The sequence below is a fragment of the Diorhabda sublineata genome, chromosome 3, assembly GCF_026230105.1.
Source record: "Diorhabda sublineata isolate icDioSubl1.1 chromosome 3, icDioSubl1.1, whole genome shotgun sequence".
NCBI lineage: Eukaryota > Metazoa > Arthropoda > Insecta > Coleoptera > Chrysomelidae > Diorhabda > Diorhabda sublineata.
This window is the reverse complement of record NC_079476.1, coordinates 12,239,502-12,266,323: the sequence shown is the minus strand read 5'-3', so window position 1 is coordinate 12,266,323 and position 26,822 is coordinate 12,239,502. Positions and strand designations below refer to the sequence as shown.

The 26,822-nt window shown below is 29.2% G+C and overlaps 1 protein-coding gene across 1 annotated transcript in view; it reads right to left on the bottom strand.

Moving 5' to 3' along the window:
- Positions 1–26,595, bottom strand: part of LOC130440979 (neurobeachin) — a 747,233-nt gene extending 720,638 nt beyond the window's left edge. Inside the window, exon 1 of the mRNA XM_056774400.1 lies at positions 26,084–26,595. Coding sequence (XP_056630378.1) covers positions 26,084–26,242 — 159 coding nt within the window. The 5' untranslated portion in view covers positions 26,243–26,595. The remainder of the gene's footprint in view (positions 1–26,083) is intronic.
- Positions 26,596–26,822: the final 227 nt, after the last annotated feature.

The following is a 26,822-nucleotide window of genomic DNA, read 5'->3' as shown; positions in this document are numbered from 1 at the left end:
CAATCACTAACAATGGTACATTTAATATTATTCTCGGCAGATGCTGTAGCATCCATATCTTGCTGATCATTTCTTTGTTCAACTTCTCCATGAATTATTAACAACGCACTCCATTGACAGTTTGTACTAAACAAATACAAATATTCATATCATGGTGACATATCTTGAAGTCTCTGGTTCGAATCGATTAGGTTATTTTTATATATTTTTCTTCTGTAATTTTCACATATTAAATTAAACATTGGACTACTAATCCTGGCAAATGAAAATTATTTGACAATGTTTTAATAATCTTAAACAAATAAGTAAATACAAGCAATAATCGTGTTTTCTGGGAATTAGTTGCAATATGTTTTCGGTCGGTGGAAAATATGAATCTATACACTTATTAGAATTGGAAATTCAATAAAATTATCAAAAAAAAAAACTTATAGAAAGGTATAGAAGTGAAGAGACTCCTTAGCAACGTATTATTTTTTAAAAAGCAAAATTTGATTATCTGGTAAAACATGGAACCATTAGACCCATACAATCACTACCTAACAATGAATACATCTTAAATAAAATGAATTAATTCTTTTTATCCGTTTTGTCCATTGCTCGATCAGTCATCAGAATTAAACAATTGTTTTAGATATAATACTGAAATGTTTATTTATTATTGTTGGAAAATATTTATGGCTGAATTCAATAAAAACATGCCAGGTTCATGTCTCAAAATAGTTAAATATATTATAATTTTTCTATGTCAACCTAAATGGATGGGAAAATAGTCGTAATTAATTCCTTTATACGATTCGACTAATTCATGACTATTGTGCAAAATCATTTGATGTTCTTCGAACACTGCTCAGTATTACTTTTACTGCTACTATTTAAAAGTTGGTTAATATATTTTGAGTTTATGTTCAAATTTTTGTAAACTCAATAAAAATATATAAGTAGCTTCTAATTGAGGAAATCCCAGTTCTCCCAAGACGCACAACATTTATAAAACTCAAATTAGTACACAATATGGCACTTCAATTACTTAAATCTTTATGGATTCACTTGTCAACGTTTTGACCAAAATGTCGAGAGCCAGATACCGTATAAATATTTCGTTTTTCATCGAGGCAATCTTCTGATTTTATTATATTGCATTGATACAGAAGCTCACAAAGTTCATAACACAACACACACATTCCTATGATTAAAAATGTTTCCATTACTTAACACATTCGTTGTTCAACGACTGCTTATGCGAAACGTACAACTATACAAGATACACGAGTTAAAAATATGTCCTCGCTTGGATCAGGACGACGTAAAACTAGCGTATGGTCCAGGATTCTAAAGGATGCTGAACGATGAAAGCCGAACGTAACCGAATAGGGTGTATTTAATTAAATTATTCTAACATATAAAGGCAGCAAGGAAGAAGAATGCATAAAAATACTGATCTATTTACAAAATGGTATATAAGTTATAATTGCCCATTGGAAATCCATTATAAAAAATAATAATTATAAAATTCCATAGGACAGTTAGTAGTCAATTCACGAAATTTTTTATACAAGCTTGCTGCTTCTATTCCTATGAGATTGTGCATTTTTGGCATGGTTATTGATTTTTCAATGAATATGAGATGATGAGATCTATGAATTAAGCGTATCATTAGATCCTGAATATGTTTGCGAATATGACATATGAACAAAACAATTATTGCTAGCATTTTGTATTTTTGTAAGTAGAATTCGCAATGTGCTCTTCTAATTCAACCAAATATATGAAGAATGGCTTGCTTTTTTGTAGGTTGAGAAAGTTGAAGAATAAACTTTCTGTAATTATCTAATTGCAAAATATACGGAGGATAATTGTTTCAACCGACATAACAGCTTCTATTGAATTCATATTGTTCTAATACTCGTATAATCTAAAATTATGTTGGCATTCATTTTTTTTATGTCAAAGTTGTTAGTACTGCTGCAACTGTATGTATCAAGTAGGTGTGGAAAGATATATAATTAAACAAATTCTGTTCTCTACTAAAAATATTAATTTGGATATTTACAATCACTACTTTTATTCTGATACTACTAATAAGGCTGCACAATAGGTATGGGCTCAACCGAATAGAATCGTGGGAATTCGTGCTAAAAACAAGTGAGTATAGTAACATAGAAGTGACAGTTGTGTCAATTCAAGATGGGGGCAACAATTTGCAAATTAAACCAATCAAATTGAAAAATGTGAAAATTCCAAATTAAAGCAGTTTTGATGGCAAAGGCTTATTCCAAATTACCAGTGGAAATGAGGTCAAGCCAGAATAGAATCTTGTCGAAGAAACATTCAAAGCTAAGACCCTATTAACCTCAGCTCTGCAAAGCATATTCTAGCAGATATTTCTCTTACCCTCATAGCGCACAAAATGGTGGGAGATTCCCTACATACTACTAAACACATATTCATCTCAATTCCCTACCCCTGCTCTGACTCGCAAATTGTTCTCTTCGGAATGAAAAGTACTCCCACCTTATTAGATTCCTTTAACCTTCTGAAGCGAACATGCCGTCTCTGACAACGAGAGTTTACAATTTTTCCGAAAATTTACGATTGTGCCACGCTATATCCCGATGGTTTCCAGTACCTTTCTACCCCAAACAACTCTCTTCAGTAGGTACCTACAAAATTGCGGGTTACAAGTGTCAAACGTTTCAGTGATTTTGAGTGAATTCGGCCTCGGCGACAAATGTTACCTTTCGTTTATATTAACACGTGCTCGGTCCTACAGACTGACGTTAGCCTCATGGTAGATGTATAATGCTGAAAATAAAGTAAGTCAAAAATTTATTTTGAAATACATTTACTAATCCAATTACGTATCCTATTATTTATTTAGAATTTTTTGAAGAAAATGGCTTCAGGAAGTTATGAAGACGAACAGAAAAGACTGTCCAGCATCTTTGGGATGAAGCTGAATAAAATTGAAGAATCTTGTGACAGTGACAGTAGTCTTGAAGAAGATCATGTTAAGTTGAGAATTCGGACACAGAACAATACATATCTGATAGGGAGGTAGATTCATTTAAATTGAGAAGACATAGTGAGTCTTACTTCATATCAAACGATGGCACCAAATGGAAGAAACGTTTATGTTCAAACATCAGAATTCATGCTGACAATATAACTATAGCTGCTGGAAGTAAATGAAGAAGTTAAACAGAAGAAGTAGCAGCTGAAATATGGTCTTTATTTATCACAGATGGCATGATACAAAATATTGTAGCACACACAAATATGGAGATTGAATGGACGCAATACTCAGAAACGAACAAGGAATTCGAAATATTCAGGCTGACAATGTCATTAGAAAGATTCAAATTCTTGCCTCACAATTTCCGACTGGACGATAAAACAACAAGGTCAGAAAGACAAAAATATGGAATGGTAGCGGCGAGGACATTTTTTGATGAATTTAATTCTAACCTATCGAAATACTCGTTTTCCCAATATGTAACTGTTGACGAAATGTTGTGGGCATGTCGAGGACGTTGTGGACTCAGAGTATATATTCCATCTAAACCCAATAAATGCGGGATTAAAGTAAATTCTCTGGTCGATGCAAAAATATTTTATACGCGAAAAAGGAGATGTATGTGGGATGGCAACCAGCAGATCTATATTAATACTCATAGGTACCCTGAGGAAGAATAAACCTAGTGTCCACGAAAGAACAAAAATGTATTCCTTTTTTCTACGATGCATAGAGACGCCATTTTATTACCCACTCATTATCATTTTACAGCATAAGTTCTACAAAAATAACAACTACAATTACTTCCCACAAATCATGTCCGGCTTTCACCTACACCGCTATACACCCCTTCATTCCTTTCCGATGACCAGCATGGATTTTGCTTTCAGTTATATCGTTAAACTTAAAAAAAAATAAATTCTACATAGCTTCCTTTGTATACCACGCATCTTAAGCAATCTTTTACAATTAGTATCCGACATATGTGCAGAATCATTTATGCTTCCCCGAAACGCTTTTATTTCCCGACAGGACTGTAATCTACACCGATTATTTCCATCAAAAAATGAAAATTGAAAGTGAAGTTCATGGTACTAATACACAGCAGAAATTTTGGAGAAGGTAGCCATAAGTCAGACAAAAAAGTTCTAAATGGAGAGCCATTGATTCTAGTAATCTTGATAGACTAAATGAAGCTTATCAACAAACAGGATAAATCCGAGTTGTAGTTAATGTTAAATAAATCAAAAATTTGAGTGAAAGCATCAATTCCCTTGAAGTACCCTTTTATTCAGTCCAAATGGCTTAAATATCGGTGTGAATGATTTATTAGGACCTATCCATCATTATTTTGATGCTGAATATATTTTGCGTGTTAATTTAACCATTAGAGATAAATAACTTTTGCTCAAAAGAAATAAAATTTTTATGGACTGACTCGATCCCAAGAGAAAATATCCTCCATTCTTTAAAAACGATCATTACCCACTTCTAGGCAACAAAGTTCTAAAAACATTCAAGAGCTCAACCTATGATTTATTGAAATACAATGAAGTTTCAGAAAATATCAATAATTTCCAAAGGAAGAATGAAGTTATGAATCAATATATCTAGGGATTTAAAATCGAGTTTTCAGAATTCTCATACTTGATAAAAAAAGTGTACTTCTGACAAATCTGGAAATCTAGCAAATTACTGAATTGGTCTTCTTCTACTTAACTCTTGCTTGAAATTGATTATTTAAGTGACAGTAAATTAGAGAATTGTTGTTTATTGGATCTTTATCATGAAAACACCACCACGATCGCTGACGTATTTGGAAATTTATTGTAAGTTATTGGCATCAGAGTGTGAGTTGATCACCTTGTATATACATACATTTTCTCCATGCGATAGAGTTTGTAGTTTACATGTTACGAACTTACTTTGTTCATAAATGACAAATTATAAGACTTATTTATGGTCCATCAAATATATAATTTCATTCATTCGTATTACATTTGTCGGATAATTATACATAAGATTACTAATTACGCGAATTTTCAATTCCCTTCGAATAGAAACTTGAATCATTTTAGAAGATTTATAATAAAACTTCCGTATCGGTGATTACGAATGATATATGTAGAGTCAATACAACACCCTGTGAGTATTAAAATTTTATATTCTTCACAGCTTTATCGATTCTAACTTGGAAATTCTGTTACAACGCCATCTAGTGAAATAAAGTTTGGAACAATAAGTACGCAGATGACGTCAAGAGGTAATTCAAAATCAATATAACGAGCTTCATATAACTTACGGTTAGAAGACCACAAATAGAAGTTTCTGCCATAGATGTCACTACATATATTCCAACGAACATTCCTACATAACACCTCAAGTATTATATGATAGAAATCACAAGGAAAATTAGGTTTCTCATCAATATACGTACTGAAAAACGACAAGTTGAACCCTAACAACAAAAACGACAAATTTTGCATAAAAATATACAAAATGAATTCAATTAAAATCAATAGAGATATGGATATTTTATTACCTATTCAGATCTGACCGTATTGAATATAATATGGAGAATGAAAAATACTTCTAAATTCTAAAATGACCATTTCCATTGGGAATTAATAGGTGAATATTGCTTGAACAATATCATACTGAAACGTGGAGTTGTGTTATTATTTTCTAGAAACATGAGGAAATGGGTCGTGAGGGAACAACTTGTTAACCTTATTATTCCCAGTCGAATAGAAGCTTTTTCGTTCATTCAACAGTTAATTTTATAAAAAAATTCAATGGAGTTGTATTAACCAAAATGATCAAAGTCACATTGTAACATTACTTTTTGGTATTGTTAAAAAAATAATTTTAACCAAATTTTATTTCATATTTTATCCAAATTATATCACATTTTTAATTCTGTATATTATATTGACACTGACGTCTATCAAAAAGACTGAAAAAGTGGAAACGTTAATTTTTATCTTTCTTTTAAAAAGTATTAAAAAAACTAATTTTAAAACAGAAGTGTTCTTGCTCTCTTCTGTTTCCATTTTTTAAAATAATTTTAAAAGATAGATAAAAATTGACGTTTCGACTTTTCTTTAAGTCTTTATCAAAATATGACTGACTATTTGCGTATTTATATTGATCAATAGATCACCTTCAACATGAATATCAAAATAAGAATAAAATCAAACTAGAACTTTGTTCTAATAAGAAAAATGAATTTTTCCTTGGTCCTCACATATCAAATATATAGCAGTAATCAATTAAATCGAGGTCGACCAAAATAATAGATTCAATTTTCTTGAACATCAAAATATAAAACATTTTTCCTCACCATATGTACAAGGACTTTCCCAACAATTATCGAATTATTTCAATAAATATGATATTAGTATAGTTCATAGAGGACATAATACGTTATCCAAAAACTTCACTAAATTAAAATCTAAAACACCAAAAAACAAAACAAGTAATATTATATATCAAGTGCCTCTCAATATTTAGAAAATAGACTAAAAGGTCATCAATACGATAAAAAAAAATAAAACTGCGTTAACGAACCATGACTTTCAAATTATTAACTTGGAATATACTTTTTAAAAACTTTATTTTACACGAACTAATTATAAAATGATTACAATTGATTGTAAATGACCACAACTGACTAACTACAAATGTGTGGGAATGGTCGAGATAATTCCTCCTCTCGTAAATTCAACTTCCGCAGCTAGCGAGGAAGTTGAACCGTAGAATGGTCCACCTGAGAAGAATTTTCTTCGGCGGGGTTTACAAGTTGTCGATAATCATTTCTTGTAAATACAAAAAAATACAAAACTAAAAAGTCCATATGCTAGGATTTTTTGAAACTTCTCCAAATATTAACTTGGGTTGGTTTTCTATGAATTCGTTTTTTTAAAGGTTGAAGGTTGTCGAGTTCTATTTCTTCTAGATGGAAGTCGAAGTTTGATGATGTTGGATGAAGAGTACTGTTATCCAGGTTTAACAGCAATATCGGTTGGCTAAAGCTGCTATATAATTTTTGAATCTTTATGAAGTGTATTATGTGCTATTACTTGACATCCCAAAGGTACTTCCGAAAGATAAGTACCAGTTGTCAAGTACTTAGTTTCTTCTTGATTGAATATGCAAAGTTAACGCCTTTGGTAATTAAAAATTTATTTTGAGGTATTATCACCTTAAACTGACTTTTGGGGTATGTTATCGGAATATTCAAATCATAGTAATGTATAAGTGCATAGTTATACATTTCAATTTATTACAGTTCCTAATTTGAGGGGTAGTAGCCCGGGGTTGTCAACTAGATTTCTAATTGTTATTTTATCCTGGAGTTCCAGAGTTCCATAGTTACTAAGTTTTGAAAAATGTGAAGAATATTTTAAATAGTTTATATCTTTTAGAATTTAAAAGTCTTTTTTCGGGGGCGTTTTATATTGTCCATATGTACCTTATCCCTATTTCCGGTTATACTGTTTTATGTGCGTGGTTGACAGTTTTGAATTATATTGGGGATGGGTCAGGAGGAGTGCACCAAACTCTAGAAGTGTATTATACACGTGAAAATGTAAAAAAACTCATGCTCTTATCCGATTTTTATTTGTTTTCAAGTTATGGAGTGATCAAAAATGTTCACTTAAATCTGAATTTTAACATCAAAGTATGCCATGTTCGAGGCTCAAAGGCATTTGATGATTCTGACGTTTTGATGAACTGTCAGTGTACAGTGAACAGTAACTGAATGTTTAATTTTGAATTTATTTGATTGTTAGTGGTGCAAAATGCCAGATACTTATTCAAATTTAGAATATGTAAATATGGTGTTTGTTTATGTTTTCGGTAATCGAAATGTTACAGCTGCTGCTGAAGAATACCGTCAACGTTTTCCACACCAAAGATATCCTGATAAAAACGTATTTATTAGAGTTTTCAACAAATTGTGCTAACATATTATCTGAACGCGCTACTCGACAAGGTTTGGTAGAAGTAAAAAATATTCTGCATCTAGCAGGAGAAGATGCAACTACTAACTCACAAGGCTTATATCCTTATCACGTATAGAGAGTACAGCACCTACAACCAGAGGATTACGGAATTTTGTCGGTGGATAAATAATAATCATCGTGTTGTATCGAGTATACTCTTTACGGATGAATCTACATTTACCCGTGAGGGCAACAGTCGAAAGCAATTTTCAACATCGGTTTTCTGTAAACGTGTGGTGTGGTATGGTTGACAGTTATCTAATTGGCATTCTGGAGAATCGTCTCACAGGAGACTACCTAAATTTTTTACAAAATGACTTACATTACAAGGCCTACTAGAGGATGTTCCTGTAAATATTAGAATGCAGATGTACTAGCACTCAGCACGATGGAGCTCTTGCACTGTCGCTCGTCAGGTCAAGCAACATTTGGACGAACGTTTTCCAGGGCGTTGGATTGGTCGTGTAGGTCCCATTAATTCGCCTGCAAGATCTCTAGACGTCACACCACTAGGTTTTTGTTTATGAGGCTGGATGAGAAATGAAGTCTACAAAATAAAAGTGGACACACAACACACGGGATGCTCTAATTAGACGAATTGAGAATACTGCAGCCCATATTAAAGAAGAAAGAAATGAATCAATTGGGACAGCAATAAACGCTCTTCGTAGACGAAGCAGAAAATGTTTAGAAGTCAATGGCGGTATTTTTGAACCTTTATTGAAAGAACGCTATGATTAAGATTAATTTTTATGTGATAAATTGTTTATTTGTTAATATGCTATAATTTGAAAACAAATGAAAATCGGATAAGAGCATGTGAGTTTTTTTACACTATTTTCACGTGTATATTACACTCCTAGAGTTTGGTGCGTTCCTCCCGACTCACCCTGGATACACTTCCTGAGCAAGCGTAAATATTTCTGGTTTGTGCCGGTTCTTATTAAGTGTACTAGCGATTTTTTCCTTTCGATTAACTAAGTCGGAATTAATTTTTGAGTACAATTTCTTTTCTCTTTATGACTATTGATGTAGTCATTTAGTATTTTATTTATATCAATATCATAAACGTCATTGTTATTAATATGTCCTTTTACTATATCTATTGGTTTCATCTTTGTGCTAGAATGAATCGAATGGTTGTAAGCAATTATTGCATATAACATTTTAATTTTAATTGGAGTTTTTGAGAAGCCTTGAGTATTTGAGAGTCTTATGTGTTATACTACAGTTGAATGAAGTCTTTCTATTTGCCCATTAGATTTAGGATGAATGGGAGAGGTAACATGAACTTGAATTTTGTGAAGGCTTAATAGTTCTGACAACAGCAAATTTTTGAATTCAGTGCCATTATCAGCTATTATTTGCTTCGGTATGCCGTGGTGGGAAAAGAATTTGATAAGATTGTCTACTACTTCTGTTCCGGAAGCAGAATTTATATGATACGCTTGGGTGTATTTGTAAAAGCTGTCAATAATCGTTCAAAATTTTGTTTGTTCCATTGTGAAATAATCTAAATGAATGATTTCGAAAGGGTTCGAAGCGATCGGAGTAATATTTAATTGCATGTGCACTGGGTTTCGTTCATATTTACACTGGTAGCAAGTTTCATATTCGGTTATAAATGTTTGTATGCATTCTTTTAGGTTAGGCGAATAATATATTTCTTTTAGTCTCAAAATAGGTTTCATCTATTCCTCGGTGGTTGGTTTTTCCTGAATGATAGTTTTGATTTCTTCCGGGTTTGTTACATCTATTAATTTTGTGATACAACGTTTCAGTCGAATTAAATTTGATTTGAAATATTTTTGTAATACTGTTGAAAGCGGCTCGTACAATTCAGGGCTTTTGAAATAAGCATATATTTAATACCTAGAGAAATGAATTCTTTAATAAAATTGATTACATCTTGCTCCAGATTATTTTTTGATATTTGTACTGTGATTCGTTTCTTTTTCTTGAATATGATTCTAATTTTAGGTTTTGAATGTAAAACAGAACTTATTATGATTTGATTTTGTCCTGTGTTAACTGCACATTTCGCGATGGGAATACCAATTACCGGATTTTCGTCGGAATTAGAATGCATTGCAAGAGATTCGTTATCGTCTACGTTGTTTGTCTCGTTGTTGAGTTCTTTTTGACGGTCAGGAGTTATATGCTGTATTGCATAGTCAGGATTGTTGTTAGTTGAGTTCGTTGTCGGTGAATTTTCATTGTCTGGGTCAGTATCCAGATTTACTATCAAGGAGTCTAGATCAGGGTTTTCTTCTTGAGTTGTTTCTATCGTCGGAATTCTCAGCTGAGTTTCGATTCTAGTTGGTGAAGGTGTATTGAGGCATCGTTATGATTGGGATGAAAATGGTACGTGATCGAAATCTAAATCGCGATGTAAAATATCATCAATTTTTTTCCAAAATTCTTGATCATTGAGAGTTTCTTTGGTATTAATTTCAATTCTGGATAGTGCATCTCCATCAGTATTAACTTTTCCACGTTTGTATACAATTTTATAATCGAATTCGTCTAATTTGATTCGCCATCTAATGAGTTTGGAATTTGAGTCCTTTAGAGAAAAGAGCATTGGAGCATTGGAGTGGTTTGTGATCGCAAAAATGGCAAATTTTCTGCCATATAAGTAAGGTCGGAAGTATTTTGTGGCCCACACAATGGCCAAGAGATCTTTTTCCGTAGTATCATAATTACGTTCGGAATCGTTGTGTCCGTTATGCATAAACAATTGGAAGATCTTTTCCGATAGGCACTTGAGGGCTACGTTACTGGCGTCTGTGGTCAGATTAAATGGTTTTGTGCAATCGGGATGTTGGAGAATCGGATCGTTAGTCAGGATGTTTTTGCATGCTTCGAAGCATGATAGAAATTCGTCATTGTGTTCGATTTTTGCGCCTTTTTTAGGCATTTTGTCAGTGGTTTAGTCAAATGGGCAGAAATTTTTATGAAACGTCTATAGTATTCCAGCAGTCCTATGAATCCTTTTATTTGCTTTGTGATCTTGGATATAGGATAATTTTTAATGGCTTTTTATCTGGGTTGCATTTTACTCCATCAGGGGTGATTACATGCCCAAGATAAGGGATATCAGGAATTCTGATCTATCCAACTGGATTTTGAAATTGGATTCTCTGATTCGATCAAATACACATTTTAGTCTCTCTATGTGCTCTTGGAGTGAATTGGACAAAACTATTATATCATCAAGGTAGACAAGGCGTTTTTCGTTTTGTATACCTCGCAGTATATTGTCCATAGCCTGCTGTAAAATAGCCGGGGCATTTTTCAATTCGAATTGCATTCTGAGAAACTTCCAGTGTCCAGATTCGGTACTAAAAGCTGTTTTCTCTATGTTCTTCTCGGCCATTTCGAGCTGATGGAACCCTGAGACTAGATCCAAAGTTGTAAAATATTGGCATCTGCCTAATTTGTCTAATAAGTCTGTTATATTAGGTAGAGGGTATTTGTCGTCAATCGTTTTTTCGTTAAGGCGTCAAGAAATTTTTGAATTTGTTTATCTACTTCGTTTTTGTAATCAAAAGGATATCAATAAGTCATAGAATAAACAAGTATTTCGTCAGAAGTTCGTATTTCATGTTTAATTTTGTTTGTAAAAGTAAGTGGTGTATTTTCGTTATGAAATATGTCATAGTATTCAACACAAAGTTTAAGTATTTTGGATTTCTCCTCATCGTTTAAATGATCGATTCTAATTTTATTCAAATCTAAACATTGCGTAGAGGTTTCTTCTAGGTAATTTAATTCGAAATTTTGAAAATCATTATTATCAAATATTTCTACAGGAAGTGGTTCTGAAAAACTTAATTTTACCTGATTTGTGGTAGCATTCAAGATTGTGGTGATAGCATCTCCGTTTTTTGCGATTGATAAAGATTCTGGTATTTCACAACCGTGAAATTTTTGATGTGGGATTAAAATTTCGCCATTTTTTACATTGGTTTTTATTTTTTATTTATTTTCACTTTTTCCATTATAGGTTGGAAAGTAATAGTATTTATGTCCTTTTGAGTTTGTCCTTTGAGTGGGCGTCCTTCGGTCGTTAATGAAGATTTGGTGCAGAAAGTGGACGAAAAGGTGAGAGAAAACAGACCGGAAATTGTGTTCACGTTGGGTTCCATTCATCATCACTCAAAAAGTGAAGTTTGAGCAAACAATTTCTGCCCGGAAAATCATGTGCACAGTTTTTTGGGACAGAAAAGGAGTATTGCTAGTGGAGTTTCAGCCTCGTAATGAGACAATCAATGTAGCGTCTTATTGTGAGACATTGAACAATCTGGGTCATTCCATATGAAATCGTCTAATGCAAAGTCGACTCAATTTAGATTTTGGTGTAACTTTGAGAAACTCTTCTCTAGGGTCCCAAAGAACAAAATTTACAAGAGTTTGATTTTTACAAGTGCTTGTTTTAGCCTATTTAAATAAAGACTTTTAAAAATCGATATTTTATCAACTTTTGCTGTGAATTCATAGTGGAAAAGATAGTAGTTTAAGGGTAAATGAAGATGATTGGCTCAGACAATTCCTTTGAATAATAGCAGCGTGCTGAAAATGAGTGTTTTTTAGTCATTTTTCGTGAATTTCAATCAACTCTAACGTCTTAACAGTTGAGAATTAAAAACTCATGCTCCGCGGGAATTTAGTATACATGTCATAGACAAAATTCAGCCACAAGTTGACTCGAGCTGTCCACTCTTCAAAGAAAACTTTGCTCGAAGTTTTGAAATTTTAAAAATCCCAATTTTCAGGTTATGAAACGATCGTGTTGACTGCGATAAAAATCTGATACCTCCAGAATCTATTGTTCTTACCTTCAACTTTAAGCGACTACATCACTTGTTTTGTTATACTTTATTTGTAATACTTAAACTTGTATAGATTTTCAAACTCATAGGATTCAAAATTCAATATTCAAATTGACTTTTGTAGAAATACTGATTCTGGTTACTAAAGGAATTTTTATTAATTTTTAATTGGTTAGATTATGAATGACGTTGAATTTTTATAGGTTTGATAAGGATCAGTTGTAGTGAATGATGTTCAATATTGATTGGTAAATTAATTGATAACATTAAATTTCAATAGGTTAGGACGTTATGAATGAAGTTGAATATGCAATGGCTAGAATATAAATGACAATAAATTTTATAGGTTAGGTCGTTATAAGTGAAGTTGAAATTTATAGGTTAGATGAGGTTAGTTGGTTGTTAATGGCGTTGAATTTGTTTTTTCAAAAACTAAGAGATATGCATAAATTACACTAAGGTTATTTAAATCAGTTTTCTTATTAACGCATTGATTATTTTGGGCAATATATGTTATTTCTAAAATAAACGTTTTTTGTAGTTTTTATCAGTTGTCAAAACTTTGGCAGATTAATAATTCATATTGCGTCCTTCATGATAGACATGAGTTGCTAATGAACATCTATCAGGATATAATCTGCTACCACTCTTGTGAGACGTTATCCGACTGATCAGTGACCTTTTTGACTGACCAATGTACTTTTTGTCACAATTTTAACAAGGTATTTCATATACTATGTTAGGCAATTTATTGATTGGTGTTTTATCTTTTACTTTAATAAAAATACATTAAATATTAAGGGTTTGACTGTATACTATTTTAATATTGTGTTGTTTAAAGATTCCAGAAAGTTTAGGAGTAACTGATTTTATATATGGTAAAGGTTTATAAATATATGGAAAAGAAATATTAGAAATAAGTGTCGTCGAAACATCTATTTTATATCAATCAAATTATTAAATAAAACTACTTTTGAAACAGAAGAGACCTAAAATCAAGAACATTTAGATGCATTAATATATCAAAAGGTCTAAGACCTTTTGATATATATATATATATATATATATATATATATATATTTATATATATATATATATATATATATCTTTATGGTATAAATATATCCAAAATAAATTATTAAATAATAATAAGATATAAATAAAGCAACATTCTTTATATTAAGTTTTGGCCAACACTATATTCTAAATTATTATTTAATTTTGACAAATCCTGTATAATCAAAGAATTTAATCCATAAATTGACAGATAAAAACAGGAGCACCAACTTCAAAAATTTGTGTGACATACCAACATAAATTTTAAGGTTATAAATGATAAAATATAAAAATTTTGACAACTGCAATGATAAAATTAATAACATAGGAATGAAATAAATACAACAAAGAAATTATAGAATAATATTATTTGAATAAAGTCACAGTAATTTAAAAATTTAGAAATGACAATTTAGTAACTAACTTTTAAAATAAATATCATTGGTTAAATAAAAAAAAAATGAATAAAAAAAAAGAAGGAAGAAGAGAATCAACAACGGGGAAAAAAATTTGTTTTGGCAAGAAAAGAAAAGAGTAAAATAATTTTAATTGAAATTTAAAAAATTAAAATCTTGATAAAAAAGGCATAAAATATTCAAAGGATTGATAATTAATAATTGTATAAGTGTAGTAATAAGAAATTAGTGAAAACAATTAAATAAAGTTAAATAAGTGAGAATACTCAAAAAGGGACAATTTCCAAGATAAAGAAGGTGGGGAAAAAAAAACGGGAGTGGAACTACAGCGGAGTATCCGTTTATTCTGCAAGGCCGTAACAATTACCAATTTAAAAAAAAATACAACATAACAAACCCTTAAGGTACTGTTCTATTAAGTTTAAGTATTTCTTTTAGTATAAAATATTTGAGTTCACATTTCCATATAATTTAGTTTTATGAATGTAATTACGAGTATGAATGAATGAATGAATGTTTGTAAAATAAAATAATTGTAATAGCTAGTTAAGAAATTGTATATTTTGAATATTTTATTCATTATAAAGAACAGACCCGGTCTTAAGACTATTATCATCTGACCTTATAACCATAACAATTTATCGCAATAAAATTTTTTAATTTGACCTCACAATATAATACCCTGAGAATAAAAAAAAATAATAATAATAACATAATAAAATAAAGAAATTCAAATAATTATTAATGGCGCCCAAATTAAAATCTGATTTTATTTAAAAAAAAAAAATTTATAAAAATAAACATTACACATTATCATACCATAACAATATGGCGCCCAACGTGGGGCATATATAAAAATTGGGCATAAAAAAAAATTGGACATAACAAAATTTGGCATTGAAGAGTTTACAGTAATTACAAATTTAAACAAGAAAAATGGAAAAAGGAATGACACTCAGAGATGGGAAACAAATAAGAGCAGAAGGAGAATCAGATGAAGAAGAAAGGAGACATGGAATGGGTGATTTCCAAGTACATTATATGGAACAAGACCATAATGAAGAAACAGAGAGAACTGAAACAGAAGAAATGATAGAAAATCAAACAGCAGAAAATTCACAGAAAAAGAAAGAGAGGATGGATATAATGAGTATGTTCCAGATTATGATAAAAAAAATGGATGAATCTAAAGAAGAAATAAAACGAGAAATGAATAGAAATAGTCAAAGAATGGAAGAGAAAATAGAAGATATGAGAAAACAATTGGAAGAAGTAAGAAGCTATGCTGAAAACAAAATACAAGTGACAAAACAAGAAATTCGAGATGAAATGTTAGGAAGATTAATGGAAGTGGAAGAAATACAATCTAGAGAAATGGAAAATATTAAGAAAAATGAAAATGAATTAAAAATGGAAATAGGTGGGAATAGTAAGAAAATAGAAATAAATACTGAGAAGATAAAGAAATTAGATAGGGAAATAATGAAAACGAATAAAAATATACAAGATATGGAGGAAGAGATGAACAAAGAAATAAAAATGAATTTTAAGATAGCAGAAGAAGAGAATTATAAAACAAAAAGGGAATTTAAAATGGAAATAAAGAACATACAAGGAAAAATAGAACAAATTGAGAAAAAATGAATGAGTATGAAATATGTTGGAGGAGTAAAAACAATTTATGGAGCAACTAGTCAAAAATTTGATGGAAATATTAAAAAACTGCATCCAAAAATATTCATAAGAATTTTGAAAAATCGAATAAGAGGAATAAATAATATTGAAGACACAAAGGAAATAATAAGAGATCATTTAGAAAATCATGCGTTAATATGGTTTTCTGCCAGGGAAAAAGATATGTCGGAATTTCAAGATTTTGAAACGGCATTTTTACAATATTTCTGGGGGGAAAATACTCAATCAACCATTAGGGAACAATTATATTTCGGAAAGTTTGATGAAAATAGAAGCCATAGTTTAAACAATTATGCAATCCAACTACATGCGATGACACAATATCTGGAACCACCAATCCCTGAGGAGGAAATCGTTATGTTCATAGCAAGGCATTTCAAGGCAGAATTGGCTGAGACCATTGCAATACAAAATATAAGAAAATTGGATCAATTATCTATGTATCTACAAAGAGTAGAGAGAAATTTGATCAGACATGAAAATTCACAACAAAATATAAGAACAAATTATAGAAACAATGAAAATAATCAGAGAAACAACAATCAAAATAACAATTGGACAAATAATAGATTTAATAATAATAGAAATTATAATAATAATGCACAAATTAATAATAACAATAATTATAATAACAATAATTACAATAACAGAAACTACAATACTAATACTAACAATAGAAACAACAATGATTCATACAGACAAAATAATTATAATGACAGGAACAATAGACAATATAGAGGACTGGAGAGTAGAAATTCCGAAGGAAATATGCAAAGAGAAAATGGAGATCAAGAGACAAGAAGAGTAAATTTTCAAAGAATGAATCAAGATAGAAGAAATAGATCAGAAAGCAGAGATGATGATGTAACAAATATAAATGAGACAAGATTACATACAGCACAAATATATAGGGAAAATACAAGACAGACAACTGAACAAATAAATGACAATGAAAATTTTTAAATACGCACACATCAAATAAGCAAAATCTATATATTTGTAAATATGAAAATCCAAATGAATTTATAAAAATAAATGAAAATATAGACACAGATGGGAATAATAGTTTAATTATTATAAATGGGCTGATTAACAATTTAGAAGCTAAATTACTTATTGATACTGGATCAGAAGCATCAATGATTAATCAAAATTTTGTTGATAAATTAAATATTCCTACAAATAAAATTATTAAAATCCCAAAAATAAATTTAATAGGTGCTAATTCAAAGAAAATATGTGAAATTAATAGATTAATAAATATAAACGCTAATATTAAGGGAAAAGAATTTAATTTACAAGTATTAATTGCTCCAGATATTGAGACAGAAATAATAATAGGATATGATGAACTAGAAAAACATAAAGCCATAATAGATATTGAAGAAAGAAGATTAAAATTGGATGGAACATAGATTAACTTTGAAATAATAGCTTTGAAGAAAGAAGGTAAAGTAGTTAATATATGTACAAGGAAGAATTGAATAAAAATTATGATGATGAAGAAGAAGGGGAAGATGAAGTTATAATGGATTGTCCAGAGGATAGAAAAGAAGAAATAAAAATGTTAATGAATAAATATAATAATTTATTTTCAAAGGAAAATAGAATTGCAAAAGATTATGTACATAAAATAGAAGTCAATGAAGATATTAAGAATTTCAAAGCTAAAACTTATCCTATTCCATACAAGTATAAAGATCAAGTGAGAAAATGCATAAAAGAACTATTGGAAAATAAAATAATAGAAAGAAGCAACTCACAATACATTAATCCTATTGTTGTGATATTAAAAGAGCTGGAGAAAAAATTGTTAAAAGAAAATCAAAAGAAATAAAAAGAAGAGTAACATTTAAGAAAGGAGATCTAGTAATTTTGAAAGCATTACTGGTACCAAATAGAAGAGACAACAAATGTGCAAAACTACAATTGCCATTTGAAGGACCTTACGTTATTAGTAATGAGGAAGGAATCAACAGTTACATTTTGAAAGATCCCATTAGTAAGAGAATAAGAGGAATCTTCCATGTTAATCAGTTATATAGATTTTATACATAAAACGAAAGGACATGACTGATAAATTTATTGATATTTCATTAATACTAAAAAAATTATAACTGGGAATTTATCACAAAATAATTATTGGAATAAAAGACAATAACTGAGAACAACTTATAAAGAAGAATTAAAATTTGGTTTTCTTATTTCTTTTATAAATAAAATAAATCAAGAAAACAAATTTTGGGAATGTTGTTATGGTATAAATATATCCAAAATAAATTATTAAACAATAATAAGATATAAATAAAGCAATAAGTTCAGTTCTGTTATTCGGTTATTTAGAGCAGTTTATCACAATAAAATAAATAACATTCTTTATATTAAGTTTTGGCCAACACTATATTCTAAATTATTATTTAATTTTGACAAATCCTGTATAATCAAAGAATTTAATCCATAAATTGACAGATAAAAACAGGAGCACCAACTTCAAAAATTTGTGTGACATACCAACATAAATTTTAAGGTTATAAATGATAAAATATAAAAATTTTGACAACTGCAATGATAAAATTAATAACATAGGAATGAAATAAATACAACAAAGAAATTATAGAATAATATTATTTGAATAAAGTCACAATAGTTTAAAAATTTAGAAATGACAATTTAGTAACTAACTTTTAAAATAAATATCATTGGTTAAAAGAAAAAAAATTTGTTTAAAAAAAAAGGAAGGAAGAAAAAAATCAACAACGAGAAAAAAATTTTTTTTGGCAAGAGAAAAAAGAGTAAAATAATTTTAATTGAAATTTAAAAAAATTAAAATCTTGATAAAAAAGGCATAAAATATTCAAAGGATTGATAATTAATAATTGTATAAGTGTAGTAATAAGAAATTAGTGAAAACAATTAAATAAAGTGAAATAAGTGAGAATACTCACAAAGGGACAATTTCCAAGATAAAGAAGTTGTGAAAAGGAAAAGAACGGGAGTGGAACTACAGTGGAGTATCCGTTTATTCTGCAAGGCCGTAACAATTACCAATTTAAAAAAAAATACAACATAACAAACCCTTAAGGTACTGTTCTATTAAGTTTAAGTATTTCTTTTAGTATAAAATATTTGAGTTCACATTTCCATATAATTTAGTTTTATGAATGTAATTACGAGTATGAATGAATGAATGAATGTTTGTAAAATAAAATAATTGTAATAGCTAGTTAAGAAATTGTATATTTTGAATATTTTATTCATTATAAAGAACAGACCCGGTCTTAAGACTATTATCATCTGACCTTATAACCATAACAATTTATCGCAATAAAATTTTTTAATTTGACCTCACAATATAATACCCTGAGAATAAAAAAAAATAATAATAATAACATAATAAAATAAAGAAATTCAAATAATTATTAATGGCGCCCAAATTAAAATCTGATTTTATTTAAAAAAAAAAAATTTATAAAAATAAACATTACACATTATCATACCATAACAATATATATATATATATATATATATATATATATATAAATTTCCTCAATTTCTTATTTCTTAGACCTTTTGATATATTAATGCATCTAAATGTTCTTGATTTTAGGTCTCTTCTGTTTCAAAATTAGTTTTATTTAATAATTTGATTGATACAAAATAGACGTTTCGACGAATATATATATATAGCGCTGAGGATTATGAAAGACAGAACTACATTCATGGGTTGAACCGCGTTGGAATTTTGAAAATTCTGGACGTTTCGGCTCCCACTTTGGAGCCATTATCAAGAGAAAGGTGGGGATAGGGTGGTTATTCGTTCATTGATAAGAAGTGATCCGATTCCGTGGTCTCAATCCGCCTACTCCACGCAACGAATCACCCCTTTTTTTGATTGATTCCAAGGCCTCAATCTGCCTACTCCTTGGAATTTCACCGAGGAAATTAAAAGCTGAAACAAAAAACATAAAATGATTAAAATAGAAAATTAAAATGAGATGCTTACCATCAAGAACACTGTTGACACTAAAACACACTCACTGTCGGTGAGATGCATATATATATATATATATATATATATATATATATATATATATATATATATATATATATACATATATATGCATCTAAATGTAAATGTAAATTTCTCGGAAAATATATTAAATTAGTCCACTTTGTGTTTCATTGCCACGTTCCCATAACCACTCAAAGACTTCTTTACAATTCACATATATATTTATATAATATATTTCTTTAATTTCTTATTTCTTAGCCCACTTGTTTATTCTTCTAAATATTCTTTATTTTAGGTCTTTTCTGTTTTAAAATTAGTTATTTTTAATTATTTCTTAAAAGAAAGATTAGATTTGACGTTTCGACTTATTTCTGTCTTTCTGTTAAAATATGATATTGATACTGACAATTTGTATATATATATATATATATATATATATATATTAATCAAAGATCCCTACATCATGAACATCAACATAAGAATAAAATCAAAATAGAAATTTGTTCTAATAAGAAAAATTAGAGATTAAACATTTTTGATACGGAATCTAATACACAAAAAAGAATTTTTTTAAATGGTTTATATTCATAAGAAAGCAAAAGCTATAAATGATAAAAATGACCTAAATAGTTGAAGTAAAATTTATAGCTCTATTTTGTTAATTCTAATAAAAGTAGAAATAATTTTATTAATTAATGGTAATAATAATAATATTTGAAATATAAGAACTAAGAAAAAAATGAATTTCTATTTTGATTTTATTTTTATGTTCATGATGCAGGTGATTGATATAAATTAGCAAATTGTCAGTGTCAATATCATATTTTGATAAAGATTTGAAGAAAAGTCGAAACGTCAATTTTTATCTTTCAAAAATTATTGAAAAAAAACTAAATTTAAAACAGAAGAGAACTAAAATCTAGATAATAAAAATTGAGAATTGCTATTGCAGTGTCTTTAAATGTTTTTCTTTTAAATTTATATTCAAATTCCTACGATTAAATAATTAATGTACAAAATAACACGTGACATAAATATGAAGTTTGTCGATTCTTGTTGCAATTCAAATTGTTTTTGAATTATTTTAGGTTGGATTATAAATGACATTAGAGTAGTTTAGGTTAGGTTGTTCTCCTAAGTTTTTTTGTTATGCTTGTGTTGCATATTTATTCAATATTAATGTCCCGAGTGCATGTCAAATTGTCGATAATTTAATTTTCTCGAGTGCGCGAATGCGCACGAGAGGAAATTATGAGACAATTTGACATGCACGAGAGGGCATTTTAGCAGACTATTTCCTGAGAAAAATTTAATTGAAAATAAACAATAATTGTTCCTTTTCTTAAAATATAAAATTAAAACCAAATGATGTTTATTAATCCTAGACGAAAATTTGGCACTAGTGCAAATTATCGATAATTTGCACTAGTGCAGTATTATCGCTGAAATTTGATCGTTGCTAGGTAAACATAAAATATTACAGCTTTTTGGTTGGCTTAAATTTTTCGAAGGAAATAGTCAACGTAATTTATCATGGTGTTCAGCACCCACACCACCGCCAAGGATGACAATGATACCAAATGTATGCACATAATCCATTCTTGGAAATGGACTTAAAGCTCAAAGGAAATATAATTGAGACAGACGCTTCTAGTCTGCACCATGGGATTTTAAATTTACTATATCCAATAATTTTTAGGGAAAATTGAGAAATTGCCCCTTACTATAATATTCTTGTCCCAAAACAACCTTTTTTCAATCATAATGTGAATATTCTTTTGTGTAGTAATCAGTAATTTCTTTTTTTTTTTTTTTCTATTAACGGTTCAATAAAATTTTCGACATTGAATATGTTACCTATGTTTTGTGAGCTTACGATTTTGTGAAAAAAAATTTGGTTTTCATCTTCTGCATAGATTAAATCATTTTTTGAAAACTATATTACCTTAGGCAATGGAATGAATAAGAAAAAATAAATTCCAGTTTTGAATATTTCTCTTTAATGATACTAGTGCTTTCTAATATATATAACCTAACCTAAATTATCTCCCACTTCATCGTTTCACTTGGTAGTTTTCTTTTTGATTTGATAATGAGAATTCTTATCTAAAAAAAAAAAAAGAAAAAGTAAAAGAAATAAAAAAAGGTAAAAGTATAGTATATAGACTAGACATACTCAAATCTGCCATAAAAAAAACAAATAAAATAAAGAGGTTTACTGATTCTGGTCACACAATTTATATAAGTAAAAATCAGAATCTTTATTTACATTGATACAGTAGTAGTCCAAGAGCCCGCAACAAAATGTTCAGCCGATCAGTCAACAGAAAAAATGTTTCAAGAATGTTAGTACTTACCATTGCCAATAAGAAAATGTCCCCCTGCCTGGTCTGGCATTGTTTCATTTATGACTAAATCCTCTCTATGATACATTTTCAGAACCATAACTTCCCCGATAGAGTAACACTTTGAACCTACTATTAAAATTTAGTTTTAAGTGAGGGAGAAAAATATATAAATAAGTGCTTAATTAAATCCCGTCCGTATATCTTGGCATAATCTTTTTTTTTTTCGATTTTTTATGACGTATTTTTCTACCGATCAGCATAAAATTAAACATTATATTAAAGTTTGAATATTTATATATACAAAAAAATATACCTGCTTCATTAATATTTATTTATTTATTATTAATACCTGAAATAAAGCGTTTTACCTCCCCAAATCTCATGCTATGATTGATATAAAATATTACATATAAATTTAGGGATAAATAATTATTGAATGAATAATAGCAATTTATTTATAAGAAGTATACATTTATTTGAACACTTTAGTAAATATAGAGATAATACTATTACATATATCTTACATTACATTAAATCGAATTTTACATATTTGTAAACATACACTCGAGCGTATTTGTATTTCTCATTATGATCATAATAATCACTATTGTACGTATCATTAACAATCGTATTTCTTTTGCATTATTACAGTTGATACCTTACAATTTACAGGTATATTTTTGTAAAATCTCCATGCTTGTGAAATAATTGAATTTTAAGATATTGTTCCAATCAGCAAACATTTTTTGAACTGGATAATTTCATAAAAATTCTTTATACAGGACTTTTCTTTTCCTGTAAAAACTAGCAGTATTATTGCATCCTGTGTACATGAGAAAAGCAGGTAAAGCCCGAGACACAAGATCATCAAGTATTTCAGCTAATTTATTACAATTTATAAAATTAATAATATGGATCTTAAATCCCATAATACTTAAAATATATTCCTAATTGTATTAATTTGTGAATATTATTGAATATAATGAAGAGAATATCAGTGTCAGACACTTTAACTATGACTTTATTATCTACTGGCAATTTACTTGGTATATGATCCGAGTATTGACCTCTTCATGATCACAAGCGAAATCTTCTTCAACTGTTTGTACTATGCCATTATTAACATTTTCATAATAAAAACATTGATTTTTGTTTGTAATTTAAACTTGAAGCTTCTTTAAATTTTACATTAATCACGTTTCATAAAAATGGCTTCATCTTTTTTGTGATGGTCCTATTATGGTATAAAGCGTATTATTTCAATACCATCATTCTGTATTCATTAAAGGTACAAAAGATTGATCAAAGATAATTTTGTATTTGAGATGAATTTGTATTACATATTTTAGATAATATTAATCCTGTTGTTTCACCAAACGTCAGGAGAATTGTTTGTATCTGAGTGAGATAACATTACAAGGAGTACTATGAATATTATTCAAAAAAATTATAAATATCTCTGTAATTATACTTACACCTTCTGATTGTAAAATTCTTTCAAAATCTTGTTTATACATCGCTTTCAGTATATCAAATTTTCCATAACATGAATGATATCGAGCATCACGAATTATTGTAGGAAAATCAAGTTTATGATGTTCATGTTTCATATACGAAATATGACCATACTAGCCTTTTCAAATTTCACTTAATCAAATTCTTTTACAACTGTACTACCATGACCACACAATAAGCACAATAACATTCTTTATTGTTTTGTAATACTTTTTGATTAGTATAAAGTGAAGAAAAATACTCCAAAAATTATTTGACACTTGGCAGAATATGTGTGTACTGTACCAGGACTGGTCGAATAACTATAACTAAGACACTTAATGTTGGTGTCAAGCATAGAAAGTGTCACTATTTATTAACTTGTTTTGATGAAATATCTCACTTAATAGCATGGATCAAGCATTCAAGACAAGTCTAGGCGACCCTATGACAATACCTAACGGTCATTCCTACTTTCAACATACCTGGGATGAATCATGCCTCTTAACTGTTAGTAGAAATGTGAGATTTGGGGAAGTAAAAAGCTTCTTGCCAGGTATTACAAACAAGTATGAATGAAGCAGAAATATTTTTTTTGTATATAAATATTTAAACATTAATCAAGTTTTCATTTTATGCTGTTGGATGATCTATAAACAAGGGCAACAAAAAAATCTAAAAAAAAGGTTGTACCAAGATATCTGGACAGGAATTAATTAAGCACTTATAGATTACACTTCACTTAAAACTGAATTTTAAGCATAGTTTCAAGGTGTTACTCTATCGGGGAAGTTATGGTGTTCAGAAAATGTATCATAGAGAGGATATATTCATAAATGAAACAAAGGCAGACCAGACAGGGGGACATTTCCTTATTGGCAATGGTAAGTACTAATATTCTAAAAACAATTTATTCAGTTGACTGACTGGCAGGAAATTTTGCTACAGGCTCTCACTCTATAGTATGCATGTAGAATTTAAGATGAGCATATAAAGTACAGTACATTGAAAACTAATTGTTAATACAAAAATTTATTACTAAAGTGACCAAAAGAAACTGCAAAGTATTTTGAGATTTCTAAGATGATATAAGAGAAAATTTCAAAAATCACTGGAAACTAAATGCAAAAAATTTTACTTTCATAAAAATATAGTATGATGATACTTAAGTACTTTATAACTGGATATCTTTTTGCTATCCTAAAATAATTGAAAAGAAAATTTATTTGTAATAAAATGTGAGAAAGACACTATTACACCGGAGTTCATCCCAATTTATTGGTTCCTTTTTTAAGGTTCAATGATAAAACTAACTGTTACAAATGCGAATCTCTTATACCAATCATTCCACACATGATTTAATGATTCATGGATGTATGTAGTAGTTGTATTACGAAATGAACCATTGAAAATATTCTAAAGGTGTGATATTGACTGCTGATAGACATGGAAAAGACAGTGGAGTGATAGTAAGTGAAGAAGTTAATTTGCATATATGTCTTATTTGTCTAACAACAAAAGATAGACTTGTGGTGTGTTAAAATACAAAAACAATTAGTCAGCTATCAATGTTTGTAAAAACAATCTGAAAAGTTTAAACAAGAAATTCCATTTTATATGTAACAAAGATAAAGAGAAGGATGATTGTTTTAGAGTATATACCTTAAAATCAGCAATGTTGTGATTTTTCTCACAAAGTCATTTTTCCTAACATTCAACTATTTAGGAGTGAAATGTGGTTATTAATGTACAAGATATTTTGAAGATCAATTTTCAAAAATCATCAAGAATAAAGTACCATTTTCTTAAAATATCATTTACCATTAAAAATTTTTGAGAATTAAAACTTACAACGGATTGTTGTGATTTTTTTGTTGAAATCTGTCCAAAGTGAAAAAATGCATTGACTGAATTAGCAAGTGTCTGGTTGTTACATAAAAAAGTAAAATTCAGATTTTTGGCTTTGCAATATTCATATATGTTTGCACAAATGGAGTAAATAATAAATTCAATATTCTCATTGTTCAAAATTCCACCATAATTTTAGATCTACAGTAAACAATATTTGGTGATAAATTGTGACATTCAAAATATAGTTTTACACGGTAGGTACTATTTATATGTAATTATGTTTACTGATTACAAAAAGTGAGAACAGATACAAAAGAAGGGATTTGAAAATTAAGAGTTAGGAAAACTTACCAATTGTAATACTGTGTTCACAACTTCTTTATTTGAAACTTGTCCCACTTCTATAAGACCTATTAGAACTGCAAATTTCAGGCTATCATTCATAGCCATTCTCACCACTTCTTCAGGATGTTTGATATCGCTAAGTGCAGATTTTGCTAATTCTGTCATAGCGATTAGTTTTATTTTCGTAAATATTCACTAACACAATGTTTTACCACTAAATTTACACCGAACACGACAACTTTTTCGAAACATTAAATCATCGCAACTAACTTCTGCCATGTTGGAAAATGAGTGTATAACTTGACAGACCGACAGTCACTTTTCCAATACAGAAAATTAGTGTAATCTGCAATAAAGGTTGCCTATTTTGATATAAAACAGCTGTTTTGCATTGCCGTGTTCCCGGTAAAATACATCCTAAACAAACAAATTTTGGAATTAATTTATCAGCATATATTTCAAACGATCAAGATTTGATTGACTTATATCCACTCTTACTCAAGAAATTTGTATTTCATTTATAATACTTCACCGTTTTCAATTTAGTAAATTAAATAACTCAATTCACCAACATGCTTTTTAAAATCAATTTATTTAGCAAACTGAGGATTTGATAATTTAAAGTTACAATTAGTTACACTAATCTGACTGGCGTACTAGACGAGTTTCAAATTGAATGAATAAAATATTAGTTATAGACTTGTTTATATATTAGTTCTTATCTTATACCATAATAATTATAAAA